The sequence below is a fragment of the Hyperolius riggenbachi genome, chromosome 8 (assembly GCF_040937935.1).
Source record: "Hyperolius riggenbachi isolate aHypRig1 chromosome 8, aHypRig1.pri, whole genome shotgun sequence".
In the NCBI taxonomy this organism is placed as follows: domain Eukaryota; kingdom Metazoa; phylum Chordata; class Amphibia; order Anura; family Hyperoliidae; genus Hyperolius; species Hyperolius riggenbachi.
The window spans coordinates 180,687,883-180,715,876 of NC_090653.1; the positions used below are offsets into that span (position 1 = coordinate 180,687,883).

Sequence of the window (27,994 nt, forward strand, 5' to 3'; positions counted from 1 at the left end):
GATGTTGCTGTGGTCCGCATCCCCCTTGTCCCACAGGGCTGGTACCTGCTGCACCTGTAGGATGAGGTCTTCTGATGTGTAGGGCCTCACCCCCTCGCTATCAGACAGATCCTGCTCCATATTGCTGCCAAAGAGCTCCAGCATGAAGTCACTGCTGCTCCACTCTGTGAACGCTGGTGCCATGTGGTCCCCATCCAAAATGGCCACCATACCATAGAGTCTGCATAGGAAGTGTGGTACAACATCCGGTTTTTATAGCCAGTGTGTTGTGCGCTCTCCGGTTCTCATTGGTTTCCATTGGCCGGATGCAACATTCCGGCTCCGGTCCGGATACGTCAGCCGGACCAGCCGGACCAAAAAATAGCGCATGTTGGAACGGACGCCGGAGTCCGGATCCGGTCCGGCTCCGGTCCGGACGAAACGGACGCATGTGAACGGTCGCATAGACTTTCATTGCTATGCTGTGCGTCCGTTTCGTCCGGTCCGCATGCGGTCCGGCTCCGGCACGGCGATTCCGGATAGCAGCCGCTAATGTGAACCGGGCCTTACAGGGCTCCAAATTTGGTAAAATCACCCATAGGCTTTCATTGGGCCTCCTATTTACAGTTCCAAAATCTCACATCTTTTCAAAGGGCAATTACTCAGCAGTGGCAAATTTTCTAGCATTGTAGGGACCCTTAGGGGGAACATGACTGGTGAGTTTCGGGCCCCTAGGCCAAAGAGGTCATAGCCTAGGGTCACAAAAACCTGTTTATTTGGGCTATTTCAATGGTAGTGATGGTGACGTACATAAATCGCAGCAATGGCCGTTAGCAAAGTCTGAATCTCACGAAATGTCTCATGCAGGTAGAAGACATATTGTTAGACTTGGATTCCAAAGATGGAGTCCCTACATCTCTGCAAACCAGAGTTACAGGGGTCCAAAATTGGTAAAATCCCCCATAGGATTTCATTGCCTCCCTATTTCAATTTCCAAAATCTCACATCTTTTCAAAGGGCAATGGCTCAGCAGTACCAAATTTTCTAGCATTGTAGGGACCCTTAGGGGGAACATGACTGGTGAGTTTCGGGCCCCTAGGCTGAAGAGGTCATAGCCTAGGGTCACAAAAACCTGTTTATTTGGGCTATTTCAATGGTAGTGATGGTGGCGTACATAAATCTCAGCAATGGCCGTTAGCAAAGTCTGAATCTCACGAAATGTCTCATGCACGTAGAAGACATATTGTTAGACTTGGATTCCAAAGATGGGGTCCCTACATCTTTGCAAACCAGAGTTACAGGGGTCCAAAATTGGTAAAATCCCCCATAGGATTTCATTGCCTCCCTATTTCACTTTCCAAAATCTCACATCTTTTCAAAGGGCAATGGCTCAGCAGTACCAAATTTTCTAGCATTGTAGGGACCCTTAGGGGGAACATGACTGGTGAGTTTCGGGCCCCTAGGCCGAAGAGGTCATAGCCTAGGGTTACAAAAACCTGTTTATTTGGGCTATTTCAATGGTAGTGATGGTGGCGTACATAAATCTCAGCCATGGCCGTTAGCAAAGTCTGAATCTCACGAAATGTCTCATGCAGGTAGAAGACATATTGTTAGACTTGGATTCCAAAGATGGGGTCCCTACATCTTTGCAAACCAGAGTTACAGGGGTCCAAAATTGGTAAAATCCCCCATAGGATTTAATTGCCTCCCTATTTCACTTTCCAAAATCTCACATCTTTTCAAAGGGCAATGGCTCAGCAGTACCAAATTTTCTAGCATTGTAGGGACCCTTAGGGGGATCATGACTGGTGAGTTTTGCCACTGCTGAGCCATTGCCCTTTGAAATGGTGTGAGATTTTGGAACGGTAAATAGGAGGCCCAATGAAAGCCTATGGGGGATTTTACCAATTTTGGACCCCTGTAACTCTGGTTTGCAGAGATGTAGGGACCCCATCTTTGGAATCCAAGTCTAACAATATGTCTTCTACCTGCATGAGACATTTCGTGAGATTCAGACGTTGCTAACGGCCATGGCTGAGATTTATGTACGCCACTATCACTACCATTGAAATAGCCCAAATAAGTAGGTTTTTGTGACCCTAGGCTATGACCTCTTTGGCCTAGGGGCCCGAAACTCACCAGTCATGTTCCCCCTAAGGGTCCCTACAATGCTAGAAAATTTGGTACTACTGAGCCATTGCCCTTTGAAAAGATGTGAGATTTTGGAAAGTGAAATAGGGAGGCAATGAAATCCTATGGGGGATGTTACCAATTTTGGACCCCTGTAACTCTGGTTTGCAGAGATGTAGGGACCCCATCTTTGGAATCCAAGTCTAACAATATGTCTTCTACCTGCATGAGACATTTCGTGAGATTCAGACTTTGCTAACGGCCATGGCTGAGATTTATGTACGCCACCATCACTACCATTGAAATAGCCCAAATAAACAGGTTTTTGTGACCCTAGGCTATGACCTCTTCGGCCTAGGGGCCCGAAACTCACCAGTCATGTTCCCCCTAAGGGTCCCTACAATGCTAGAAAATTTGGTACTGCTGAGCCATTGCCCTTTGAAAAGATGTGAGATTTTGGAAAGTGAAATAGGGAGGCAATGAAATCCTATGGGGGATTTTACCAATTTTGGACCCCTGTAACTCTGGTTTGCAGAGATGTAGGGACCCCATCTTTGGAATCCAAGTCTAACAATATGTCTTCTACCTGCATGAGACATTTCGTGAGATTCAGACTTTGCTAACGGCCATTGCTGCGATTTATGTACGTCACCATCACTACCATTGAAATAGCCCAAATAAACAGGTTTTTGTGACCCTAGGCTATGACCTCTTTGGCCTAGGGGCCCGAAACTCACCAGTCATGTTCCCCCTAAGGGTCCCTACAATGCTAGAAAATTTGCCACTGCTGAGTAATTGCCCTTTGAAAAGATGTGAGATTTTGGAACTTTAAATAGGAGGCCCAATGAAAGCCTATGGGGGATTTTACCAAATTTGGAGCCCTGTAACTCTGGTTTGCAGAGATGTAGGGACCCCATCTTTGGAGCCCAAGTCTAACAATATGTCTTCTACCTGCATGAGACATTTCGTGAGATTCAGACGTTGCTAACGGCCATTGCTGCGATTTATGTACGTCAGACTCGCCACCATTGAAATTGCCCAAATAAACAGGTTTTGTGACCCTAGGCTATGACCTCTTCGGCCTAGGACTGCATTGAACGCGACCCACGCATTGTGCGCATTCTGGACAACACCAATTACCGGGTTTATACCCTTCTGGATCCACGGTACAAACACAATGTTCCAAAACTGCTTGAAGAAAGAGCCAGACAGGTCAAAATGGAAGAATACCAGCAGGCCCTTGTGGAGACTTTAGAGAGGAGATTGACATCCTCCCCCTCCTCTAGCCAGTTGTACGCCGACAGACTGACTTCCGCAAACCCAGGACGACCAGGAGGGCAGCAAACAACACAAGCCGCAGCTAGTGCCCAAAAGGGAATGGTATCGGCAGTGTCCTTGGAGTGGGAAAATTTTATGACACCCATGCAGCAGCAGCCCACAGAACAGCAAGCGTGCAGGTCCACCTCCAACACCGATCGCCTGGAGAAGATGGTCAAGGACTACATGTCAGATGGCGTAGCTGTGTTGAACAATCCATCTGCACCCTTCAACTATTGGGTATCGAAGCTAGACACCTGGCACAAACTGGCAATGTACGCAATAGAGGTGCTGGCTTGCCCGGCAGCCAGCGTTATGTCGGAACGCTGTTTCAGTGCTGCCGGAGGCATCGTCACAGATCGGCGGCGTATCCGCCTCTCCACAGAAAATGCAGACCGTCTGACTCAAATTAAAATGAATCAATCCTGGATTGGAAACGACTACGCAACACTCCCGGACCCCAACCAAGTAACATGAACAATGAACATCTGTGATGGGTTAGCGTTTCCGGTCCCTGTTTATTGAACCTCTCATCTGTATTACATTTATGACTGCATGGCGACAAAATGCAAATTGCTATCCGCACGCTTCTTGTCCTCATGCAAGGCCTGGGTTGTTGTGTCTCAAAGCGTGGCCTTCTCCTCCTGCGCAACCCTCCTCCTGTTCCATCACGTGTGCTGCTGCTGGGTTAGCGTTACCGGTCCCTTTTCCTGGAACCTCTTATATGTATTACATTTATGACTGCATGCCGACAAAAATCATGTTACCTGTGCAAAGAAAACAGACATTTCCCGCATTTAAAAGACAGTTTTCCCTTTGAAACTTTAAAATCGATTTTCTCAAAAACTATAAGCTCTTTTTGCTAATTTTTTTTCCCTCTTGTACCCACTCCCAAGGTGCACATACCCTGTAAATTTGGGGTATGTAGCATGTAAGGAGGCTTTACAAAGCACGAAAGTTCGGGTCCCCATTGACTTCCATTATGTTCGGAGTTCGGGTCGAACACCCGAACATTGCGGCCATGTTCGGCCTGTTCGGCCCGAACCCGAACATCTAGATGTTCGCCCAACACTACCCCACACCCACGGCTTAAGGGGGGGGGGGGGGAGTTGGCAGTGATTTCTTCAAAATTTGCCTCAGGCGGCAAAAAGTCTAGGGCCGGGCCTGACTGTACAAGAGAGGCGTTATTAAAACTGGCCATAGAGATGCCAGCAGGATAATGGTTAAAGTGCATACAGTGCCATAAATAAAAGTAAAGTAAACAGCACACTGAGATAAGGCTGAGGAATGTGTGAATGCCAGAGAGGAGAATTAATAGTAGACCTTGTAACCTCTTCAGACTGGGAGCATCTGCCACTATCTCAGGGGACTGAGACATGATCTGTGTTGGGGAGAGTGGGAAAAGTTTGGAGCTCACCTCTCAATAGCCTCTAATATAGATATATGACAAAGACTGAGACGGCCAGGCTGCTTGATGATTGTTACTCCCTTAGACTCAGGAATGCTGTCAGCAGCACTGCACCCCCCTGGTGATTGAAGAGGGAGGACGCCTGGGGCACGTGGCATGCCTGCGCCCTTCTAGATCCGCATCTGCGTGTTGGAGCTAACTACAGCCATCTTGGTAATTTTACTCACTGCTCGGTAATTTAATTTTTTAAATAAAATAACAGCCTTTATCAGAGGCGTCACTAGGGTTCGTGTCACCCGGTGCGGAAACTCATGGTGTCACCCCCTCCTACCCCATGAACCTCCAAACTTCACCAGGTAGTAACGTTGCTTGTTATAGGGGGGTGTTAAAATGATCACCATGTGGCCTTGGTGGCCTCTGAACTCTGTTATAAGATCAATAGGGTGCAGCCAGAAGGGAGAGAGAAGTCTATCAGACAGTAGCCTGGAAAGTATTTACATAGCCTTCTCCACTCTCCCTTAGCCTGGAGCTTGGTATCACCCCCTCTGCTGGTGACATCTGGTGCGGTCCGCACCTACCACACCCCCCTAGTGACGCTACTGGCCTTTATGAATTCACACTTTTGGAAAGTGCTCAAAAAGACTGCAGTTTTCAGCCTTGCCACATGCAGTAATGTTTTATGAATGAAGTATCATGAAGACTATCTGTGGGTGTGTCTGAGGGAGTATGTAAAGCAGAGTAGATGTTATATTTTTAGCATTTCTAAGCAGAGTGCTTGTGTTCGGGTTGGTGGTAATATGTTATGCAAATTAGATTTTTCATGTACAGAATTGTAAGACATTGTGGCCTTCTATAACGGGATTTGTATTTGTATGTACTGCTGAAAAGGTAATGAATAAAGAGATTTTGTAGGTTTTGAGGCCTACTTTTGGATCGCTTTTTTGGGAATGTGTTATGCAACTTTTGAGTTGCATGTGCAGTGTATATAGACAATGCAAGCTAAGATGCATGTAGACAATTTTTAAACTGTGATGCCTAGCAACAAGACATGTTCACCAATAAATTCGTTTAGGGAGCGTCTGAAGTTGGTAATAGCAAATGTAAAAATAGTTTGTGGACTATTATTAAAAAAAATAATAGGCTGCCAAAGTAATTTTAAAAGTAAACACTTCATAATGATGGTAGTAACAAAGATAAAAATTGAACATTTAATAAATTGGCTCAACTATTCAATATTACAATAAATATATGGTGTGTGGGACATATTTGCAGCAAATGTATGGATTAGTTAACAGGTTACTAGAGATGAAGTGTAGCCACACATACACACAAAACTTTTTTTTATTTTAAAAGCAGAGCAAAAATAAATAAAAAACGAAAAACAACATTTCAAAACCCTAGCAAAAATAAAATAAAAAAAAACGAAAAATATCGTTTTAGAACCCTACCTAAAATAAATAAAAACGAAAAAACCGAGTACCTTAAAAACGATAAATATCGTTTTTAAAAATGATAAATATCGTTTTTAGATGACTTATCTTCGGCGATCTAGCGCCATTATTTGGCCAGCGCCATTTTTCACTACACGCCCCTACATAGCAGAGCAGCAAAGCAGTATAAGGCCCTGTTCACACTTGCGGTTCGAGTCCGCAAGTGTCCGGGGGTCCGGGGGCCGCAAAGAGACCGTACGAGTCTCTGCGGTGGCCACAAGTTGCGGATCCGGAATTTATCAGTTCCGGCTACAATAAAGTAGCCGGAACTAGATACATTGCAGTGCCGGAAAGGCACCGCAAGCATGGGGGATACCGGCGTGTAGTCCGGGCCCCCCAAGTGGCATAGGACCAGTGCTGGAAGCATCCGGTCCTATTGCCAGTGTGATGAGAAACATCCATTTCTCATTGCACAGCATGGCCACATGTTCGGGTCAGGATCTGGCCTGGGTCCGCAGCCGCACGGGGACGTACAGCAAGTTGGAAAAAAGCCGGATCGTCCCCGGGGCTGCGTTCCCGGATCGGATCCGGACGGTCGCACGAGTGTGAATGGATACATTGATTAACAATGTATCCATTCACCATCCGCTGTGTACGGAGTGTTCCGGGTCCGGGGAAGCCGGACCTGGAACGCTAATGTGAACCAGGCCTAATATTTATCTGTTCCATCGATACATTGTGTCTCCTCTGTTCTCTCTAGCAGCCACACACACTGTGTGCATTTCACAATCATACTGGAGCCAGAGGTATCTAGCATTGAGTGTGTGCCTGTCAGGAAGATCAAAGAGACCCAAAGCAGCACTAGAGCTTGAATATTAAACTGTGCTACTCTGTAGAAGGAGAAAGAGCGGGGATACAGCCTCCGACCGTCATAGTCACCATAGACACTTTATTTGAGAGTGTTAAATAAATGTTAAATTTTACTAAACAATTTGACTCTTGACTATTTTTTAGAATTTGGCCCCTTAGGTGATTGAGTTTGACACTCCTGCTATTATTTATTACATACCAGTAGAGATGTCGCGAACATAGAATTTCTTTGTTTGCGAACGCGAACTTCCACAAATGTTCGTGATCATGCGAACCTCCACAGATTTCAATGAGCAGGCAGATTTTAAAACCTACAAAGACTGTTTCTGGACACAAAAGTAATGGAAAAGTTGTTTCAAGGGGTCTAACACCTAGACTGTGGCTTGCCAGAGGGGGATCCATGTCAAAAGTCCCCCCAAAAATTATGGAGATGACGCAACGTCGGGTTTTAATCCCTAAAGGGAAGAAATCACATTACATCCCTACAAATAATGCACTGGAGTGGTACTGTGCATGCAACTTAATAAAGCAACAATAGCAGTAGTGTGCAAAGCTCTGGTTGTCAGTGGGCTGTGGAGTGTCATGCACAGAGAAATACAATGGTACTATCAGAATACAGTGAAATAATAATGCACTGGAGTGGTTCTGTCCCTGCAACTTAATGAGGCAACAATAATAGCAGTACTGTGCACACAGCTCTGAGTGTGGGCTGTGGAGTGTCACACACTAGGGTTACTCGTCGGATTCCACGGAATGGAGATTTCCGCGATTCCGGGCGGAAATTGGCAGTTCCGTTCCGCTAAGCCGAAACGGAACATCGATAGCGGTAATCGGTAAATAGCGGAATTTCTATGTGGAATTCTGTCGGAATTTAATCAGAGGCATGTAAAAGCTGCATTTACTGTTAGGCAGAATTTTTAAGCCAATCAGAAGGACCGGAAGGGATAGACTGATCACAGAAGCTTAAAACATGCTGATTACTGCATTAACCACTTCCGGATTCTCGGTGCGTATATATACGCCCCTGAATCCTGAAGTTTATCTCCGTGAACACCCTGCGAGCCGATCGGTGGCTCGCAGGGTAAATGTAAACACACGGGGAAGATCTTCCCCGGTGTTTACATGTATACGGCGCTGCTGCGCAGCAGCGCCGTAGAGGAGATCGGCAATCCCCGGCCTCTGATTGGCCGGGGATCACCGGCATCTGATAGGCTAAAGCCTATCCCATCAGGCGCAGGACGGAAATCCGTCCTGCGCCGCTCACAGGGGGAGGGAGAGGGAGGGAAGGGGAAGGAGGCCAGAAAGCGCTGCGGAGGGGGGCTTTGAAGAGCCCCCCCCCCCCCGCAAGCGCAAGCAGCCGGCGGCGATCAGACCCCCCCAGCAGGACATCCCCCTAGTGGGGAAAAAAAGGGGGGAAGTCTGATCGGCCTGGCTGCTAGCTGATCGGTGCTGCGGGCTGGAGAGCCCACGCAGCACCGATCAGCACAAAATGTCTTGGTATAGAAGTGGTTAAAAACTGAATTTCTGCACCAATTAGAGTCTTAACAAAAACCAACCAATCCTACGTTAGCAACCAGCTCCTAGCTACCCATCATCAGCTATCCAACCCATTTTGTATATAAGAGAGGTGTGACAGTCACCAAGCTTGTGGGTTTCAGTCTGGTGTTTTGGAGAGAGGAGAGACAGACCTATATTAGTAGTTTCAACATAAAACAATAGTCTTTTTAAAGACTGTGAGAGAGAATTAGACTGTGTGAGAGCTATTAGTAGAAGTAGCTAGGTGCAGGGGTGTTCGGATACCAGTTTTCACTATCTGGAACTAATTCGGATCCGGATACCTAGATATCTGATCCGGGTTGGATATTCGAGTTTGCAATTTTGAAACCCGAATTGAATTCGGATACCCGCCCCAGTATCCGGCCAGATTCGGATATCCAGATTGAAAACCGGAAATGGTCTTTTCAAGGCTTCTTAACTGTTTTAGAAGCTAATAACATACTGCCATCTCCATCTCTCTCCTTCTCTCTCCTTCTCTCTCCATCTCTCTCCATCTCTCTCGTCTTGCAGGGATTAGTAGTATGTCAAAAGCAAGCTCACATACTTTGTGTGAGGATCCGCTCGGCTTTTTGACCACTGTTCAGGTCTGCATTCTGCAGGTCTCTGGAAGAGAGACCTTTTGTCAGTTTTGCAGCTTGCTGCTGAGGAATTTGCATAAGTTTGTCATGCAAATTGCCTAGCCACATCCTCTGGAGGTTTGTACTATAAATACCATGTGATATCACAGACCTGTGCTGGTCATAAGGGTTAGTCCTGTGAAACACTCCTGGAGTGTCAGCCTTGCTCTTTGTTTAAAGATTAGCTTAGAGTAATTCCTGGGACTGCACTAGGCAGGTTCCCTAGTGCAGTTAGGATTGCATATCTGTTTTGTTTGTCTGTTGCGATTGTCCTGTCCCAGCGGTGGTCGACAGGAAGTCGTTCTGATCTTTGTTCTTGGAGTATAGCTGGAGCAGCGGTTGCTACCAGCTATCTCATCTAATCTGTCTTGCCTGGATCGCACTCGCCTTGCGCTAGTGCTGTGCATCCGTCTCTCACCACTTATTTCTGTTTTCGTGTATCTGTCTTGTCTGCTACGAACGCTTGCTGGAGGCTCGGTGAGGTAACCGTTAAGCAAGCGCTCGCGTCCTCTGTTTCATGTTTGTCTGTCGGTGGTTAGTTAGGCGTGCTTGTCTCTGTTGTGCTTAACACGCGAAGACCGCGCATAAACGCGTGCACTGTTGCGAATGAGTGCGGTGTTCGCGTTTAGTTAGCGTTTGTTATTTTCCTTATCTTCTCATTGTATGATTTGCTATGCCTTTGCTACTCTCGTGCTCTGCCTTGCTGTAGCCTTGTGTCACCTCTGGCAATCACCTCTGTCGCGATTGCGTTCCTACTTTATATCTGCTGTTGTGTATGCACCGTCGCGGGTTTGCGACTAGTTTGGTGCATACACATACAATCTGTCCCTTTGCTCAATCTCATTCGCAATCGCTTCTCAGGCGATTGCGTTCTCACTCGGTTTCCTTTGTTGTGTGTCCGCCGTCGCAGGGTGGCGACTAGATTGGTGAACACACATACCCTCTGTCGCTTTGATCTCTCTCTTTCAGGGCTATCTTGCCCTGCGTTCCTTCCCTTCGTGCAATTCCTGTCTTGCGTCTGTGGCAGGGCAGAGGAGCTGTTCCTCTGCACTCCACAGCTCCACCTGCTGACAGGAATTTCCCTCTACAGGTATATTGCACCTTTTGCTGGGTTCCCTCAAATTATACGCTTGTGGAGGATTTCCGCAGTGTCAGCACACGTCTTGTGCGCTGATCACGGAGAGAATTCCACAATCGTTACACTTTGGCCAGGGATTGAACCCAGGTCAACTGCATGGAGGCCAGTTATGCTCACCACTATACCACCAACCACACACACAGCAAAGGACAGCACTTTGAAGTCTGCAAGATTCCAGGGCAAGGGTGGGAAGGATGAAAAGCTAGGTAGCCATGCAACCATTCCTGCTAACCTAAAGCTTACTTATAGACAGTCATACGAGACACATGCCGGGTGCAGGGCTGTGTGGTGAATGATCCTATAGACAGTCATACGAGACACATGCCGGGTGCAGGGCTGTGTGGTGAGTCAACACATTGGCTTAAGACTTTACCAAATCCAATGCTCCAATGTGGGGAAGCTTCTCTGTTTGCTGTTTGCTTTTTTTTTTGTTTGTTTTTAAGTGTGATGTCACAGTTCACTCATCTCTTCAACTACAAGAAAGGACCAGGAGTAGTCTTAGCTACCGTAATATCTGTTATGGCAGGGCCCTTATAACACTTTCTCTTACAGGGCTATGGAAACCGTTTTGCCCATGCAATAAAGCAAGGTGCAAAAATGAAATCATACCTAGCAGATGATGGTTTTGATCCATCAACCTCGGGGTTATGGGCGCAGCACACTTCCACTGCACCACTCTGCTGCCACACAGGGAATGCTTTGTTGTAGGAAAAAGCAGCATTAAACTTCTTGGAGCAGACTTACTTCCTCCCTCCAAAAGACACACATACATCCCCATAAAATCATTTAGCAGCAACAACTAGTCTCTGTTGCACAATTGGTTAGCGCATTCATCTGTTAACCAAAAGGTTGGTGGTTCAAGCCCACCCAGGGATGGCTTTGTGTTTTGTGTTCAACAGTTGTCCGAAGAAAACCCCAGATAGCCATTTAGCAGCAATTGTGTGCACAGCGTCTGTGGCACAATTGGTTAGCGCACTTGGCTGGTAACTGAAAGGTTGGTGATTCAAGCCCACCCAGGGATGGCTTTGTGTTTTGTGAAGGGAAGTAATGTACCCTTATTAAACTTGAAGATTGTATTCAAATGTAAGCAGACTGCAGAGTGGTGCAGCAGAAGTGTGCTGGGCCCATAACCCTGAAGTTGATGGATCAAAACCATCCTCTGCTAGGTATGATTTCATTTTTGCACCTCGCTTTATCGCATGGGCAAAACGGTTTCCATAGCCCTGTAAGAGAAAGTGTTATAAGGGCCCTGCCATAACAGATATTACGGTAGCTAAGACTACTCCTGGTCCTTTCTTGTAGTTGAAGAGATGAGTGAACACCACACTTAAAAACAAAACAAAAAAAAAGCAAACAGAGAAGCTTCTCCATATTGGAGCATTGGATTTGGTAAAGTCTTAAGCCAATGTGTTGACTCACCACACAGCCCTGCACCCAGCATGTGTCTCGTATGACTGTCTATAGGATCATTCACCACACAGCCCTGCACCCGGCATGTGTCTCAAATGACTGTCTATAAGTAAGCTTTAGGTTAGCAGGAATGGTTGCATGGCCACCTAGCTTTTCATCCTTCCCACCCTTGCCCTGGAATCTTTCAGACTTCAAAGTGCTGTACTTTACCCTGTGTGTGGTTGGTGTTATAGTGGTGAGCATAGCTGGCCTCCACGCAGTTGACCTGGGTTCGATCCCTGGCCAAAGTGTGTTAGTTTGCTTTTGACATACTACTAATCCCTGCAAGACGAGAGAGTGGTGGTGGTCATTTTTGCCACCGAACTTGTAATCCGGATTCGGATATCCGGGTCGGCCGTCAAACTATCTGCAGATAGCTATCGGAATTTCTGCTTAACTATCCGGAATCCAGATCTGCGCGGATAGTGGAAAAATGGTCGGATATCCGAGTTACCCGGATATCTGAAATCCGGATGAGCATCACTAGCTAGGTGTATTTGTGAGAGAGTGACAGCAGATTGTTAGTGTGAGTGATAGATTGTAGTGTAGTGTAGTGTACTAGTAGTTGCTGTGTAGAGAGGGTTAGAGAGAGCCAGCCAGGCCACAGGCTTAGTGTTTGACAGAGTGAGAGAGTTAGGTGATTGATTAGTTGAGTGTAGTGCAAGTTTTTTTTTGTTTTCTAAGTTCATTTTTTTTGTTTTATGTTTTCTTTATTTTGTTTTTGATTTATTTTCTTTATTTCACCCCCTTATTTTCTTATCTGTTTTTTAGTTCAAGTTAGGTGGATTTATTTTACTTTGGTTCGCTCATACCCCTTCCCCAATAAAGTTTTTGGCCCCAAAACAGTGGAGCGAGAGCAGCAGCAATTTCCTGCCACTCCTAAAAGAAAATGGAGTGATGGTGGTGTTGGTGGATCACGTCAAGTACGCAATCAGGTTGAGGGTGGCAGCAGCAGCAGGAAGCATTCCGCCCTGATCAGAGATGTCTTCCCTGTGTTCGCACGCAGGAAAATTTTGACAGAGCAGCAGGCGAACAGAGTTACTTTTTGTCCAAGGAGGGGCCTAATACTAGAGCTAATACGGTTGACACCAGGCAACCATATGTACACACCTCACTTAAAAATAGATCCACATTCAATCCACCAGATAATGCCCGGGACAGTACAGTTCAAGTATTTAAAAATATGGTGCTTAAGGACTTGGAGAAGATCCAAATCAAGAAAGAGGGCAGGGAATTTCAACAAATTAAGAAACTGAGTCAGAATAAAGAGGTCCTTGTGAGACCGGCTGACAAGGGCGGGGGTGTTGTTATCATGCACAGAAATCAATATAGGGCAGAAATGGAAGCCATTCTTGGAGACCATTTGACATACAAAAAGTTGAAAGGGGACCCTACCAGGATGTACATGGAAGAACTCAGGCAAATCCTTAGAAGCGGGTTAGATCAGGGGATCCTGACAGATGCGGAGTTTAAGTATTTGGTTATTGATGCACCCAGGATCCCGGTCATCTATCATAACCCAAAGATTCACAAGGATATTCAGAAACCCCCTGGTAGACCAATAGTCAGCGGGATAGGGTCCCTTAACCAGAGAGTTGGCGAGTATGTGGACAGCTTCCTACAACCTGTAGTGGCCAAATTAACTCTCTTGTTGAGAGATACCAAACAGTTATTACAAATATTGGATGATACACAAGTCGCTAGGGGTGACATTCTGGTTACGGCCGATGTGTCATCCCTATACACTATAATTCCTCATTCAGAGGCAATCAGAACAGTGAAACAAGCCCTGGAAGTCTACACAACACTGAGAGAAGAACAAATCAAATTTATTTGGGAACTGCTCAAATTCTCCCTCACACACAACTACTTCTGGTATGGAGGACAATATTATCTACAGATCTTGGGATGCGCCATGGGGGCAAAATTTGCACCCAGCGTTGCAAATATATTTATGGATGATTGGGAGCTTGGCACGTTGGCACATCCAAATAGTAGACAAGTGATAACATGGCGGAGGTACATTGACGACCTCATTTGGATATGGAGGGGTACAGAATTGGAATTGGAAACATTCATCAGTTGGCTCAATGACAATCAAAAAGGTATCAAGTAAACAGCCAAATGGGATGAGAATGAAATTGACTTTTTGGATGTGGTCATATCCAAAAAGGATACTAGGTTGACCACTAGAACGTTTTTCAAACCTACAGATAGGAATTCGTACATACCGATAAAAAGCTGCCACCATAAAACATGGCTTAAGAGCATCCCAAGAAGCCAATTTACTAGGATTAGACGGAATTGTACCGAAGACTCTGATTATACAACACAGGCTGAGATCCCGTTGAACAGATTTATGGAAAAGGGATACCAAGAAGCCCCGTTAAGGGCAGAATTAGGAAGAATCAGACAAACTGAAAGGAGAGCACTCCTTGCAGACAAAGATGGGGTAGACAACAGGGCGGGTTTTGATTATGCCATCTGTCTTGATTACAACACACAGTATAAAGAAGTGGAAACAATCATTAAAAGGTATTGGGGTCTGTTGCAAAACGATCCTCTTTTAAAACGAAACATACCCCCAGTACCAAAATTAATCTATAGGAAAGCCAGTAATTTGCAAAAGAGCCTCGTGAAGCCATGCATAGATGAACCAAGATATGATAACAGGGACATGTGGGGACAAACAGGATTCTTTCCATGCAGACAATGCAATCCCTGTCGCATGGCACAAGCACACAGGCAGCAGCAAAATGCATGCTATGTTACAGGGGAGAGTTTCAAAATTAAAGAGTTCATCACATGTAATAGTACTTATGTGGTGTACATTATTGGTGTCCGTGTGGCCTTCAGTATATAGGCCGCACCAAAAGAAGACTAAAGGAGAGAATTAATGAACATGTGAAAAATATCGAAAAGGGATTTATGAGTCACAACTTATCAAAACATTTTGCAGAAAAACATCAAAGGGATCCTAGTGGAATGCATTTCTGTGCACTACAAAAACTCAACACAAGATGGCGTGGGTACCATAAGGTGAGGGAGATTTCAAGAATGGAGACGAAATGGATATACACCTTCAAGTCAATGGTCCCGGGCGGGCTGAATGTGGAACTAGACCTGAACTGCTTTATAGCTGATGATTAGAATAGGCACTATATGACCTGGCACATGTATTTGCACATTATCTTAACCCCTCCCCCCTCTTTCCCCCTCCCCCCCCCCACCTAACCCCCCTCCCCTATTCCTCCCCCACCTATTTTTACCCTTGCACTGCCACTTTATATTCAGATGAATAATTGTCAACACCCCCCCCCCTTTGGGGCGCATTATAAACAGTACCCTTATAAACACTAAAAATAGGCACATATTAAGCACATTTATTGTTCTTGGGAGCCCAGTTAAAGTAGCTGGATGAGTCAAACAAGTTACATGTATATAATTTTTTGTTATGTAAATAATTGAATTTATGGATGGTCATGCATAGGGATTGCACTTTTGTGACGCACTGAGCACTTTAATTGGGGTTAGTCATTTATGAATTCATATTTTATATTAAGACTGGGAATTATGTTTAAGACATATATACACAAAATTAAATAGATTTGGACCATGTAGAGAAACATCTTCTTAGCTCACCGCGGCGCAGGAGATTGGAATTCCGATGTAATGAAGGACATTTATAGAAGCTGTATGCGTTTTTTAGACTGTAATTTGGTTTTAGTGATTTTAAACTATTTATGGCCTCATTAGCACTATGATATTCAGAACTAGGAGATATTGTTACCGTTTGTATAAAAACTATGGAAGGATAGAGAATAGAGTAATATATCTGCAGAGTCCGATGGGATCAATAGGAGATCCATAATGAGGCTTGGTCTATTAGTAGGAAGTAGATGCTTAGAGCAGCAGCGAGACTTGGAGCGCAGCACCGTGCGGAAGCGAAATTAGCATATGAAGCATTGATAAGTGTCTCCCACACACTCCGGGGACAGCCTCTGAATGAGTCATAGATGACAAAACTAGTAAGGCGGAGCTTCCGTACGAGTGTGAGCTGGGAGACACGCTGCAGATGAAAACGGACGCTAACGAGACCTGCTGAGGATTTATTTACATGCGCATGATTCAAGGATGTTTGTGAGTGTATTGCTGTGATTTTAACCTTTTAATAAATACAGAGTTACGCTATGCAGCGTTTGTTTCTGAGTTTAAGGTAACCAGGAAGAAGGCTGCATACTCTGAAGGCGGATTAAAAAACGCATTAGCTGATCTCCTACAAGTGGTCAGCACTGTGATCTGGTGAGCGGTTAACATTACCTTCACAGTATCGGTGGAGGGTTGTCACGGTTTTGGCACTGTATGGGTGGAAGTGCTACACTTGATGTCACTTACGTTATAGTGTATACTGGATTACGCTATGTTCTTGTATCCCTGTTTGAGTTCTAGATAAAAGCTTGACTGGAGACCGATGGGATATCATCAAAAATACGCGTTTTAGCTGATCTGTAACACAATCAGCCTGCAAATCTGGTGAGAGTACCCAGTGTGGGTCTATCTGGTTGAGTGGAGTTTATGAAGATTACCAGCAATTTGAACTGTCATTAGTAACCTATGAAGTTTATCAGGAATTGGAACTGTTGCTATTGAGTTGAAATACTGGAACTGTCACTATTGTTGAAACTTGATGTTGAGCGCCTGCACAGTTAACTACTATATATGCATTTAGGGTGTTTACCCCCCACTGTGTGGCGATCCATAGATACGGAGGGACATATATGTTCATTTACCTAATTTCTTGAATGTGTGATATACATAGTCCCAATTGAGATACACTTAATTGAGGAGCGCTCATAGCCACCTGCAGTTTTCAGGCGAACAGAGTTGTTGATTATTTCGATCAGGAACCCTCTAGCCAGTGTGAGGAACTTGAAGCTAGTGGCAGCAGCACCAGTAGTGGCCAGGTTCCTCATGACCAGAACCCGACCGCAGCTGCTTCTCTTGACGAGGTTGCTTCCTCCCAGTACTCTCCTCCAGAATTAAAGCACATCTATGTCGATGAGAGAGGATTGGGATGAGGCATTGGAGGAGACCATGGGACCAAGGTCCCAAGAAGTGGTGGGTTCTGTGGTGACAGAAATGGCCCCTGTGTTTTCTTCATCCAGTAATCCATCACAACTGGGAGCTTGTGGCACCACCAATCTACATCACCACCAGTCAGCTTTACAGAGGTGTTTCATGGCCAGGTGGAGGGTCCAGAAGAGTCACTTATGGGTTCCAGTGCTTTGGTTGAACTGGATGATGTTTTGGATGATGAGGCGGCTGATCCAACGTGGTCACTATCTGGTGGGTTAGGCACTAGCAGGCGTGAGAAGCATGGAGAAATAGAGCAGACGGTTGGCCAGCAGCCTGCACGTGCTTTCCCATCTGTCAGTACCCACCAGTCCAATGCTGAGCGTAGATGTGCTAGAACAGGTCGCACCACTGCTCCATGTGCACGCACGTCCCCTGCATGGAATTTTACTGTTCTGGAAGAAGATGCATCCAGGGAAGTCTGTTCTGTGTGCCGTAAATCGGTGAGCAGAGACAAATCGGGCAGCGGGTTTGGCACTTCGGGGCTGATAAGCCACCACAGATGGGAGTTCGAATATGTAAAGAATTACAATAAGATGGGTGGAGGAAAAGCAGCAGCAACAGGCCCCTCCTCTTCTTTTTCTAGTCGTCCTGTCCCTATCTAACCTGCTGAGTCCCATTCTACTTCAAATCCCTCTGCATGCCAGGCTGGAAGAGGGCTTCAGACCTCGGCAAGCACCTCATCATCACCCTTGTTGGTTTCCTCTGAATCACCAGTGTTCCAGTGTCTGGCCTCTGTGCCAGAAATGTTGCAGAGGAAGCGGATGCTCACTGCAACTGATCCGTTTGTTGTCAAAAATAATGTGGACTGTGCCACCTTCCGCAGACTGATGAACAGTGTTGCTCCACAATGGTGGATCCCCAGCCGCCATTATTTTGCCAGGAATGCTATCCCTGCCCTTCACCAGCACATTGTGGAGTGTGTCGGCTGGTCTATGGATCACGCTGTCGGTGGCAAGGTGCACTTCACTATGGATGGCTGGAGCAGCAGGCATGGGCAGGGAAAGTATCTAACTTTTTCCACCCATTGGGTCACCCTCCATGGTGCTGCTGAGGAGGGTGCAAGATCTGGGGCATCTCAGCTGGTGGTGCCACCACGTGGGTTGAAGGGGAGGCCTGTTCTACTTCCCTCTGCTACCTGTTCTGTCCAAGGCAAGTCCGTCGTTGCTGAGCCTCCCAGCAAGTAGTCCCACTCCTACACTGGTCTGCAGCACCATCGATGTCAAGCAGTGCTAAAACTTGAATCCATGGACGAGAACAGGCAAACTGGATCTGTAATCCTTGCAGCCTTACAGGATCAGATTCGGCAGTGGTTTTTCCCCAGAAAACTGGAGACAGGTGTAGTGGGGTATGATAATGGTGCCAACATGCTGGCCGCCATTTCTGAAGGTGGCTACACTCACTTACCTTGCTTGGGCCACGTCTTCAACCTTGTAGTGCAGACATTTTTACGAACTTTTGATGGGTTGAAGGACGCTGTGGCCTCTCAGCATGAAAAATGTCAGCCCACATCCGTTGCTCCGCAACCACCACCGCGGCCTTGAAACTGCTGCAGCGCCGCCATAGCCTGCCGCAGCACGGGCTTATTTCTGATTGTTCGACGCGGTGGAACTCCACCCTCCACATGCTCGAGAGTTTTGGGAGCAGCGAATGGAGGTCAGGCTATACCTGTCTCAGACATCTTCCTCCAGAACAGGGCCACTGGACTACATTACTGGGGACCAGTGGCAGCTATTTGGACAGGTGCGTAAAGTCTTGGAGCCGTTTGAGCAGGCAACAAAATTGGTTAGTGAGGAGCACTGCAGCATATCAGAAGTGCTCTCTATTGTCTTCATGCTGGACAAGGCTCTTGACAAAGTGCTCAGACGGGGGAGGAAGCCCTACTGAACAGTGGTCAGTCAAGTGGGGGAGTGAGTGAGCATGCTCAAGTCCTGGATGATGAGGCAGAGCTTGTGGAAGCGGAAGAGCCCATTGTCCGGGGGTGGGAAGAAGATTCTGATGTGGAGCTGGAGCATGACGACAGTTCTGACAGCCAGGAAGAGGTGATTAATGGCAGACATCTCTTCCTTATGGCTGCGCATATGCTCCAGTGCCTCCGTAAGGACCCCTGGATTAAAACTTTAAAATCAAGGCTCGACATGTGGGTGGCCACCATCTTAGATCCCCGGTGCAAGGGGAAAAGGCGGCAGTTCATACCCCCCTCCCAAGCAGACACCAGGATGAGCCACATCCGGGATGCCCGTCTTCATTGGGTAGAAGATGCATTTCCTGAACCTGTATCCCAGGCCCAAGCTACCAAGCCTCATCATACTCAGCAAAGGTCTGGTGGTCCCACTTCCAGCAGCAACACCATTAGCCAATCTGTGAACCTGCTGAGTATGTTGAAGGAATATTTTCAGCAGCAGCACCATTAGCCAATCTGTGAACCTGCTGAGTATGTTGAAGGAATATTTTCAGCCAATGCCAGATACTCCTTGTAGCAGCAGCACCACCAGCAGGCAAAGTAGTCACCGCCAGCGGCTGGCCCGTATGGTGAATGATTACATGGGGTCGGCTAGTGCTCCAGACAATATGGAGAGTAATGATGACCCCATGGAGTATTGGACAAAACAACTGGATACCTGACCTAAACTCGCTCAGTATGCACTGGAGGTTCTTGCATGCCCCGCCGCCAGTGTTCTTTCTGAGCGAGTATTTAGTGCTGCAGGTGGGGTGGTCACCGACCAAACGGACCCGTCTGTCCATAGACAATGTGTACATACTAACGTTCATTAAAATTAATGAATCAGTGATGATTACAAGGCCCCTCTCACTGATTCCTGATGAAGATTAGACAGACTAAATTAAAATTTTGCTGATTTTCAAGCCTCAAATGATCTCCCTCTCAAACTCTGCTGCCTATCACTATCATTGCAAATTTTTTGCTTTTTTAGATCATAAAAATGCAGCTTTTGCAGCTGCCCGACGTTATATTCTATCCTAACCCTATGCTTTTGGCCTACAACTTCTCCTGCTGCTCCAAAAAATATATATATAATGACTGCTGTGAAACCACCTCTAGGTCCCATGGCCTACGACAACTCCTGCTGCTCCCAAAAAAATTTATAATGACTGCCGTGGAACCACCTCTAGGTCCCATAGCCTACGACAACTCCTGCTGCTCCAAACAAAAATTGTAATGACTGCCATGGAACCACCTCTAAGTCCCATGGCCTACGACAACTCGTGCTGCTCCAAACAAAAATTGTAATGACTGCCGTGGAACCACCTCTAGGTCCAATGGCCAATGAAAACTCCTGCTGCTCCAAAAAAAAATTGTAATGACCACCGTGAAACCACCTCTAGGTCCCATGGCCTACGACAACTCCTGCTGCTACAAAAAAAAATTGTGATGACCGCCGTGAAACCACCTCTAGGTCCCATGGCCTACGACAACTCCTGCTGCTCCAAAAAAGAATTGTAATAAGGATTGTGATTCAGCCACCACTAAAGCCAAAGTTATCAGCAGGACTGCCAGGGAACTGGTATTTGTTTAAAAGGAAACATCCATTAGGTTCCCTTTAACATTGTGGAAATTGTTCCGCTGGAATGTGGAATTCCGCGGAATACTGTGGGAAACCTGCCGGAATGTAGCGGTAGCGGAATATCGTTATAGCGGAAGGCGGAATTACCGCGACATCAGAAATCGCCTGTTCCGATCATCCCTATCACACACAGAGAAATGCAATAGAACTACCAGAATACAGCCTAAACTAATGCACTGGAGTGCTACTGTGCCTGCAACTGAATGTAGCACCAGCAGTATTGTGCACTGTGGAGTGTCACACACACTGGACTGTGGAGTGTCACACACACAAAAATACACAGGAGACTGATGTACTAGTGTAACAGCCGAAGAGGCAGCTGCGGCGAACAGCAGTGCCGCCGCAGCTGCCTCCATTCCCCTACCCGTCCCTCTGGCGTCTAGGACGCCGAGGTTGGGTCGTTGCTCTGGCAATGGGTCCCCAGTCTCGCACAGATGGGACCTTTACGCTGGAAGGAGGCTCGTCAGCTGACCAGCTATTCAGCTGACCTCAGAGGAGACTCTCGGCGCCCAGGATTGGCTGAGCGCAGGGGGGCGTGCCAGTGAGGTCTCCTCTGCTTCTTAAGCCTCCGGGCTTCAGTCTGGCGCTGTCTGCTGTCGTGAATACATCCTGTGTTAGCGCTCAGACCTTAGACTAGATCCCAGGTGTTGAAACCAAGGACTTCACACCTAGACTAGGGTATTATTATATTGTGATTGATATTCTGTGTTTGACTCTGGCTATACTCTGACTCTGCTCTAAACTCACCAGTTCTGTATATCTGCCTATCTACCTAACGTTACTGAACCTCTGCTTGATTACCGACTACTCTTCTGCCTTATGATTCTGCTCTGATACTGTCCTCTCTGTTGCCAACCATTGCCTGTCTGACCATTCTGCTCACCAGTGGGCCCTCACCACTGGTGAGGTGTTAGCTTCACCAGCTCCTCTGCTGAAGTTATTTGCTTATGACCGATTGCTCCTAGGCTGCAGTACAGTCTGAATCGCCTACTCCTCAGGCGACCATTAGTTACAGTACTGTTTGTGCCTCCTGTTCCTAGGCTGCAGTACGCCCTGAATCGCCTGCTCCTCAGGTGATCATTAGTCAGTACTGCAGGTATCTCCTGCTCCGCAGGCTGCAGTACAATCTCAATCACCTGCCCCTCAGGTGATCTCTAGGCTGTAGTACTGTCTGAATCACCCGCTCCTCGGGAGGTTCTATCTCTTCAGTCTTAGTGTATCCAGCTTACTGGGGTTGGTACTTTAGCTCATGGTCAGTGTGTCAATAGTACCTCACCAGCCCTCTCTGGTGAAGTCTCGCTAAACTATTAAAGTTACGGTACTCTATTACACGGTCAGTGTACCGATAGTACCTCACCAGCCCTTCTGGTGAGGTCTCGTCAAACTATTAAGTACGGTTGCACCAAGCACTACATACTCAACTCCTTGTACTGCTATACTGGTATTATTGGTGATTCTGCAGATCACACATAATCAGGTATAGCGTCTGCATTATTGGTGATTCTGCAGATCACCAAATAATCAGACATCTGAGTTGCCACACCCAACCGTTACAACTAGCTTTTAAAGGGGCTGTTTTGTGTGCTTTCACAGCAAGTGAGGAACAAGAATACAGGCCTAGCTAATGCTTTCCCTACCTATCTGCAGCAAGTCTGACCCTGCTCTCACTAATAGTCAGCAGCCAGCGAGAATTAATCCAATGTGGCCACCGCAACTGCTTTTTAATAGGGGGTGGGAGGTCCAGGAAGGTGTGTTAGCTGATTGGGTGCTTTCACAGCAAGTGAGGAACAAGAACACAGGCCTAGCTAATGCTTTCCCTATCTGCAGCAAGTCTGACCCTGCTCTCACTAACAGTCAGCAGCCAGCGAGAATTAATCCAATGTGGCCACTGCAACTGCTTTTTAATAGGGGGTGGGAGGTCCAGGAAGGTGTGTTAGCTGATTGGCTGCCATGAGTCTGCTGACTGTGAGCTAAGGGGTCAAAGTTTGACTCCATGATGATGTATAGGGGGCGGGTCAAACACTATGTTTGCAGTTCGCCAAGAATGTGAACAGTGGAAATTCACCAGGAACTGTCCGCCGGCGAACTGATTGGGCCATCTATACATACCAGAGATAATTGGGCTAATGTTAGAGTGTGTTATTAAGTTATAATTAAACATTTTTAATTATGTCCTCATGATTCATAGTATTGCTGTTACCCTACCTATCTTCTAGTGGAGTGGGTGTATTGTGTAGTGCTGGGCGTAATGGAAAAAACTACGCTTACGGATCATTACGCGTAATTTTACGCTATTACGCATTACGGAATTACGGTTACGGCGTAGACATTTATCTATGTTTCATGTCTGTAATTACGCATGGTCCTTACGCAATTACGCGTAAGAATACCGTAATGCAGGTTGTTACGATACGGTCTTACGCGTAATTTCGTACTAGCAATTAATGCGTAAGGCCATGCTCCCAAGCGGAAAAGTTGACACATGGATCAATGTTAGGTAGCCGCCGACTTTAAGGGTTAATAGCAAAGCCCCCTTAATTGTTAAGAGCCTCAAATTTGGAGAATGTATTAAGGAGATCAGAAGGAATAAGAGGAAATTTTTTTTTTTTCAAAAAGACCTTATAGTTTTTCAGAAAATCGATTTTAAAGTTTAAAAGGAAAAATGTATACATTTAAAAACCCGCTGACTTTAACGGTTAATAGCAAAGCCTGCTTAAAATTTAGGAACACCAAATTCCCAGGGTATATTAAGGGGATCAGTGGGAATAAGAGGAAAATTTTTTTTTTCAAAAAGACCTTATAGTTTTTGAGAAAATCGATTTGTAAGTTTCAAGGGGAAAAATGTCTTTCAAATGCGGAAAATGTCAGTTTTTTTTTGCACAGGCAACAATAGTGTATTATTTTCATAGATTCCCCCAAGTGGGAAGAGTTTTACTTACTTCGTTCTGAGTGTGGGAAATATAAAAAAAAAAGACGTGCTCCCAGACCTCTTTAACCCCTTGTCCCCCATGCAGGCTGGTATAGCCAGAATGCGGAGCATTTGCCGCGTGGGGCTCCGCACCCTGACTATACCAGCCCGCATGGTCCATGGATTGGGGGGTCTCAGAAGGGGAGGGGCAGCCAAGCTTTCCCCTCCCCCTCCGAGCCCTTGTCCAATCCAAGGACAAGGGGCTCTTCTCCACCTCCGATGGGCGGTGGAGGTGGAGGCCACGATTTCCTGAGGGGGGGTTCATGGTGGCATCTGGGAGTCCCCTTTAAAAAGGGGTCCCCCAGATGCCCACCCCCCCTCCCAGGAGAAATGAGTATAGGGGTACTTGTACCCCTTACCCATTTCCTTTAAGAGTTAAAAGTAAATAAACACACAAACACTTAGAAAAAGTATTTTAATTGAACAAAAAACATAACCACGAAAAAAGTCCTTTAATATTCTTAATTAACCATTAATACTTACCTGTCCCTTTAAATAAATGATCCCTCGCAATAGCCTCGGAAATGTTCTATCAGTTACAATGTAACAAAGTTATTACAATGTAACAACTTTGTTACATTGTAACTACGCCGCACCCGACGTCACTCGCCGCTCAGCCGCCGCATACACTTACGCGTCCGTGCAGGACGCTAAGTCCCCGCCGGCTCCCGCTGTCCACCCCGCCCACATCTGTCACCCACATGTCACCCACATGTGGGTGACATGTGGGTGACATGTGGGAGAGGCGGGGAGGGCAGCGGGAGCTGGCGGGCAGCGGGAGAGGCGGGGAGGGCAGCGGGAGCTGGCGGGACTTAGCGTCCTGCACGGACCCGACAGAGCTCTGAGCTATATAGCTCAGAGCTCTCTAAGCATCTTTGAATTTGGGCTCCAAGGAGCCCCATTGGTCCTTAGCAGACCAATGGGGTCCCTCGAAGGAACCCCATTGGTCTGCTAAGGACCAATGGGGCTCCTTGGAGCCCAAATTCAAAGATGCTTAGAGAGCTCTGAGCTATATAGCTCAGAGCTCTGTCGGGTCCGTGCAGGACGCTAAGTCCCGCCGGCTCCCGCTGCCCTCCCTGCCTCTCCCACATGTCACCCACATGTGGGTGACATGTGGGTGACAGATGTGGGCGGGGTGGACAGAGGGAGCCGGCGGGGACTTAGCGTCCTGCAAGGACGCGTGTATGCGGCGGCTGAGCGGCGAGTGACGTCGGGTGCGGCGTAGTTACAATGTAACAAAGTTGTTACATTGTAATAACTTTGTTACATTGTAACTGATAGAACATTTCCGAGGCTATTGCGAGGGATCATTTATTTAAAGGGACAGGTAAGTATTAATGGTTAATTAAGAATATTAAAGGACTTTTTTCGTGGTTATGTTTTTTGTTCAATTAAAATACTTTTTCTAAGTGTTTGTGTGTTTATTTACTTTTAACTCTTAAAGGAAATGGGTAAGGGGTACAAGTACCCCTATACTCATTTCTCCTGGGAGGAGGGGTGGGCATCTGGGGGACCCCTTTTTAAAGGGGACTCCCAGATGCCACCATGAACCCCCCCCCCCCAGGAAATCGCGGCCTCCACCTCCTCCCCCCATCGGAGGTGGAGAAGAGCCCCTTGTCCTTGGATTGGACAAGGGCTCGGAGGGGGAGGGGAAAGCTTGGTTGCCCCTCCCCTTCTGAGACCCCTCAATCCATGGACCATGCGGGCTGGTATAGTCAGGGTGCAGAGCCCCACGCGGCCGGTGCTCCGCATTCTGGCTATACCAGCCTGCATGAGGGACAAGGGGTTAAAGAGGTCTGGGAGCACGTCTTTTTTTTTTATATTTCCCACACTCAGAACGAAGTAAGTAAAACTCTTCCCACTTGGGGGAATCTATGAAAATAATACACTATTGTTACCTGTGCAAAAAAAACTGACATTTTCCGCATTTGAAAGACATTTTTCCCCTTGAAACTTACAAATCGATTTTCTCAAAAACTATAAGGTCTTTTTGAAAAAAAAAATTTCCTCTTATTCCCACTGATCCCCTTAATATACCCTGGGAATTTGGTGTTCCTATATTTTAAGTAGGCTTTGCTATTAACCGTTAAAGTCAGCGGGTTTTTAAATGTATACATTTTTCCTTCGAAACTTTAAAATCGATTTTCTGAAAAACTATAAGGTCTTTTTTCCTCTTATTCCTTCTGATCTCCTTAATATATTCTCCAAATTTGAGGCTCTTAGCATTTAAGGGGGCTTTGCTATTAACCCTTAAAGTCGGCGGCTTTTTTATATTATACGGGAGCGTAACATTACGCGATTACGGCAGACTGTTTAATCTCAATAGGAGTTTACGGTCTTACGCAGAATTTGTTACGCGTAATAACGTAACTTACGGTCTACGCGTAATTAATTACGTGTAATACCGTAATCTTACACGTAACGCTTACGGTGCATTTGTAGTGAATTATGATGCGTAATTACGCTAATGCTTAATTTCGGCCCAGCACTAGTATTGTGGGACTGTCATATAATATTGTTATATATATTTTTTATATGCGCCTGAATTAATATAAGAATTCCCTGGGAAGAGTGGTTTGGAATTTTAGGGCATTTTTGCATGTGACTGGGAGCCCTTTTTGTATGTTTATTTTTATACACTATTTTATTAACCTGAAGAAGCAGTTTATATTGGTGCTCCTTAAATAATTTCTAAACTTCCATATTCAGGTAAGACAGTTACTTGTTATTTTCATCCCATAATTAATCTGTTTATATTAGGGCACCTCCTCCCACCCTGTATAGTTTATTTCCTCTAATAGGGGTACCCCCGAGATCCACATCTAGTGGTTCCAGTTTGGCATTTTCCTACACTATATCTGAGTGGAGATGTTGTTTTCCACATGTCCGAAACTATGGTTACCTATTAGCAATCCATGTTCGTAAGTAGTATTTTTAGATTATTTATTTTCTCCATTTCAATAAATACTACACTATATTGGCACTCATCATCCTTTTTCTTAAGATTTCTGTAGTTCAATATCTGTGTTTCAACCCACTGGGCACCCCACTATATGGCACAAATATGCACACATTTGCAGTTACACATGAAATAATAGTTTTGGGTTTGCACACAGTAAATTACATCTAAACAAAACAATGCACACACAAAAAATAAATAATAAAAATCTGGAATTATCAAGTTGCAAATTGGTTATTCTGTTGTACCTTATATGCTGTGGTTTTACAGATGATCTTAGATGTATATTTTCTTTCTGTTCTTTAACCACATGTAAGGGATTATCTGACAATGTAGAATAGCTGGGGGTCATAGACTTTAAAATCCATTGCAGTCCCTTTAAAATGGTCCAGTCGCGATGTGAACAAAAGTCTGTGCTAGCTGAACATGGTTCCTATGGAAATCAATAAGCAAGAATTAAAACTGTTAATTCCACATGCAGGCAGACATTTAACCAAACTGACATGTTATGGACCTAATTATGTTATGGTGCGAATAATAGGCGCCTTGTTTTCTTTTTTAGATTATAAGTGGATAAAGGGAATGATATACTATGCTGAAGAAATTTGCCTTCTTAAAACACAAGGTATTTGCGATTATTCAATTTGGAGTAAGTATAAATAATAATAATAATACAAAAAAGTGTTAGGCCCAGCACTCAAAAATGGAAACAAGCGTGTTATAGCTGCCCACCGAGATCAAAAGCAATAAAGAGCAAGTATCAGCAACACCGCTTAAGCAAAAAGTAGCTCTTTATTGAAAAACATGCAATTAAAACTACATGTCAGAAATGGGCTGAAGGCAATCTACAGTCCGCTGTTTCAAAGCGACATGCAGCGGGCTGTAGTTGCCTTCAGCCCATTTCTGACATGTAATTTTATTTGCATGTTCTTCAGTAAAGAGCTACTTTTCGCTTAAACGGTGCTGTTGATACTTGCTTAATAATATTGTTAATAATAATAATAATATCTGTATAACACTCATATCCCTGGGGACTCAAAGCGCTGTGACCTTGCATTCTGCAGTCTCAAAGGCTGGGGAAAAGAGGTTGGTTCTAGTCTTTTCTTAGAGCTGTCTGAAGGGATATATGGCATAATATTTTCCATTTTGTATCTTTTTAGTATAACACACATATCAGACCCGGATTTACATCTCAGGAGCCCATAGGCACAAATGTTCTGGCATCCTAGACTTCGCGCTCCATGGGCCTACTAAACCCCCACCAAACTGCACTGCAAATGTGCTGGTGGTCCCAGCTGTCACCTCTCCCCTATTTCACTTGCCCGTCATAGGTAGCTACAGGTGTCCCTGAGCATTAGGTAGTGTAACGATTGGTGTCAGCAAGCACAGACTTTCTGATTATTGGTGATCTGCAGTATCACCAATAATACAGATGCTATACCTGATTATATGGTG

The 27,994-nt window shown here is 45.8% G+C and overlaps 1 protein-coding gene across 1 annotated transcript in view; it reads right to left on the reverse strand.

Annotated features, from left to right (window-relative positions):
• The window catches only part of LOC137528401 (ADP-ribosylation factor-like protein 13B), a 2,482,321-nt gene that overhangs the window by 868,126 nt on the left and 1,586,201 nt on the right, over window positions 1-27,994 (reverse strand). Inside the window, exon 6 of the mRNA XM_068249693.1 lies at window positions 26,788-26,972. Coding sequence (XP_068105794.1) covers window positions 26,788-26,972 — 185 coding nt within the window. The remainder of the gene's footprint in view (window positions 1-26,787; window positions 26,973-27,994) is intronic.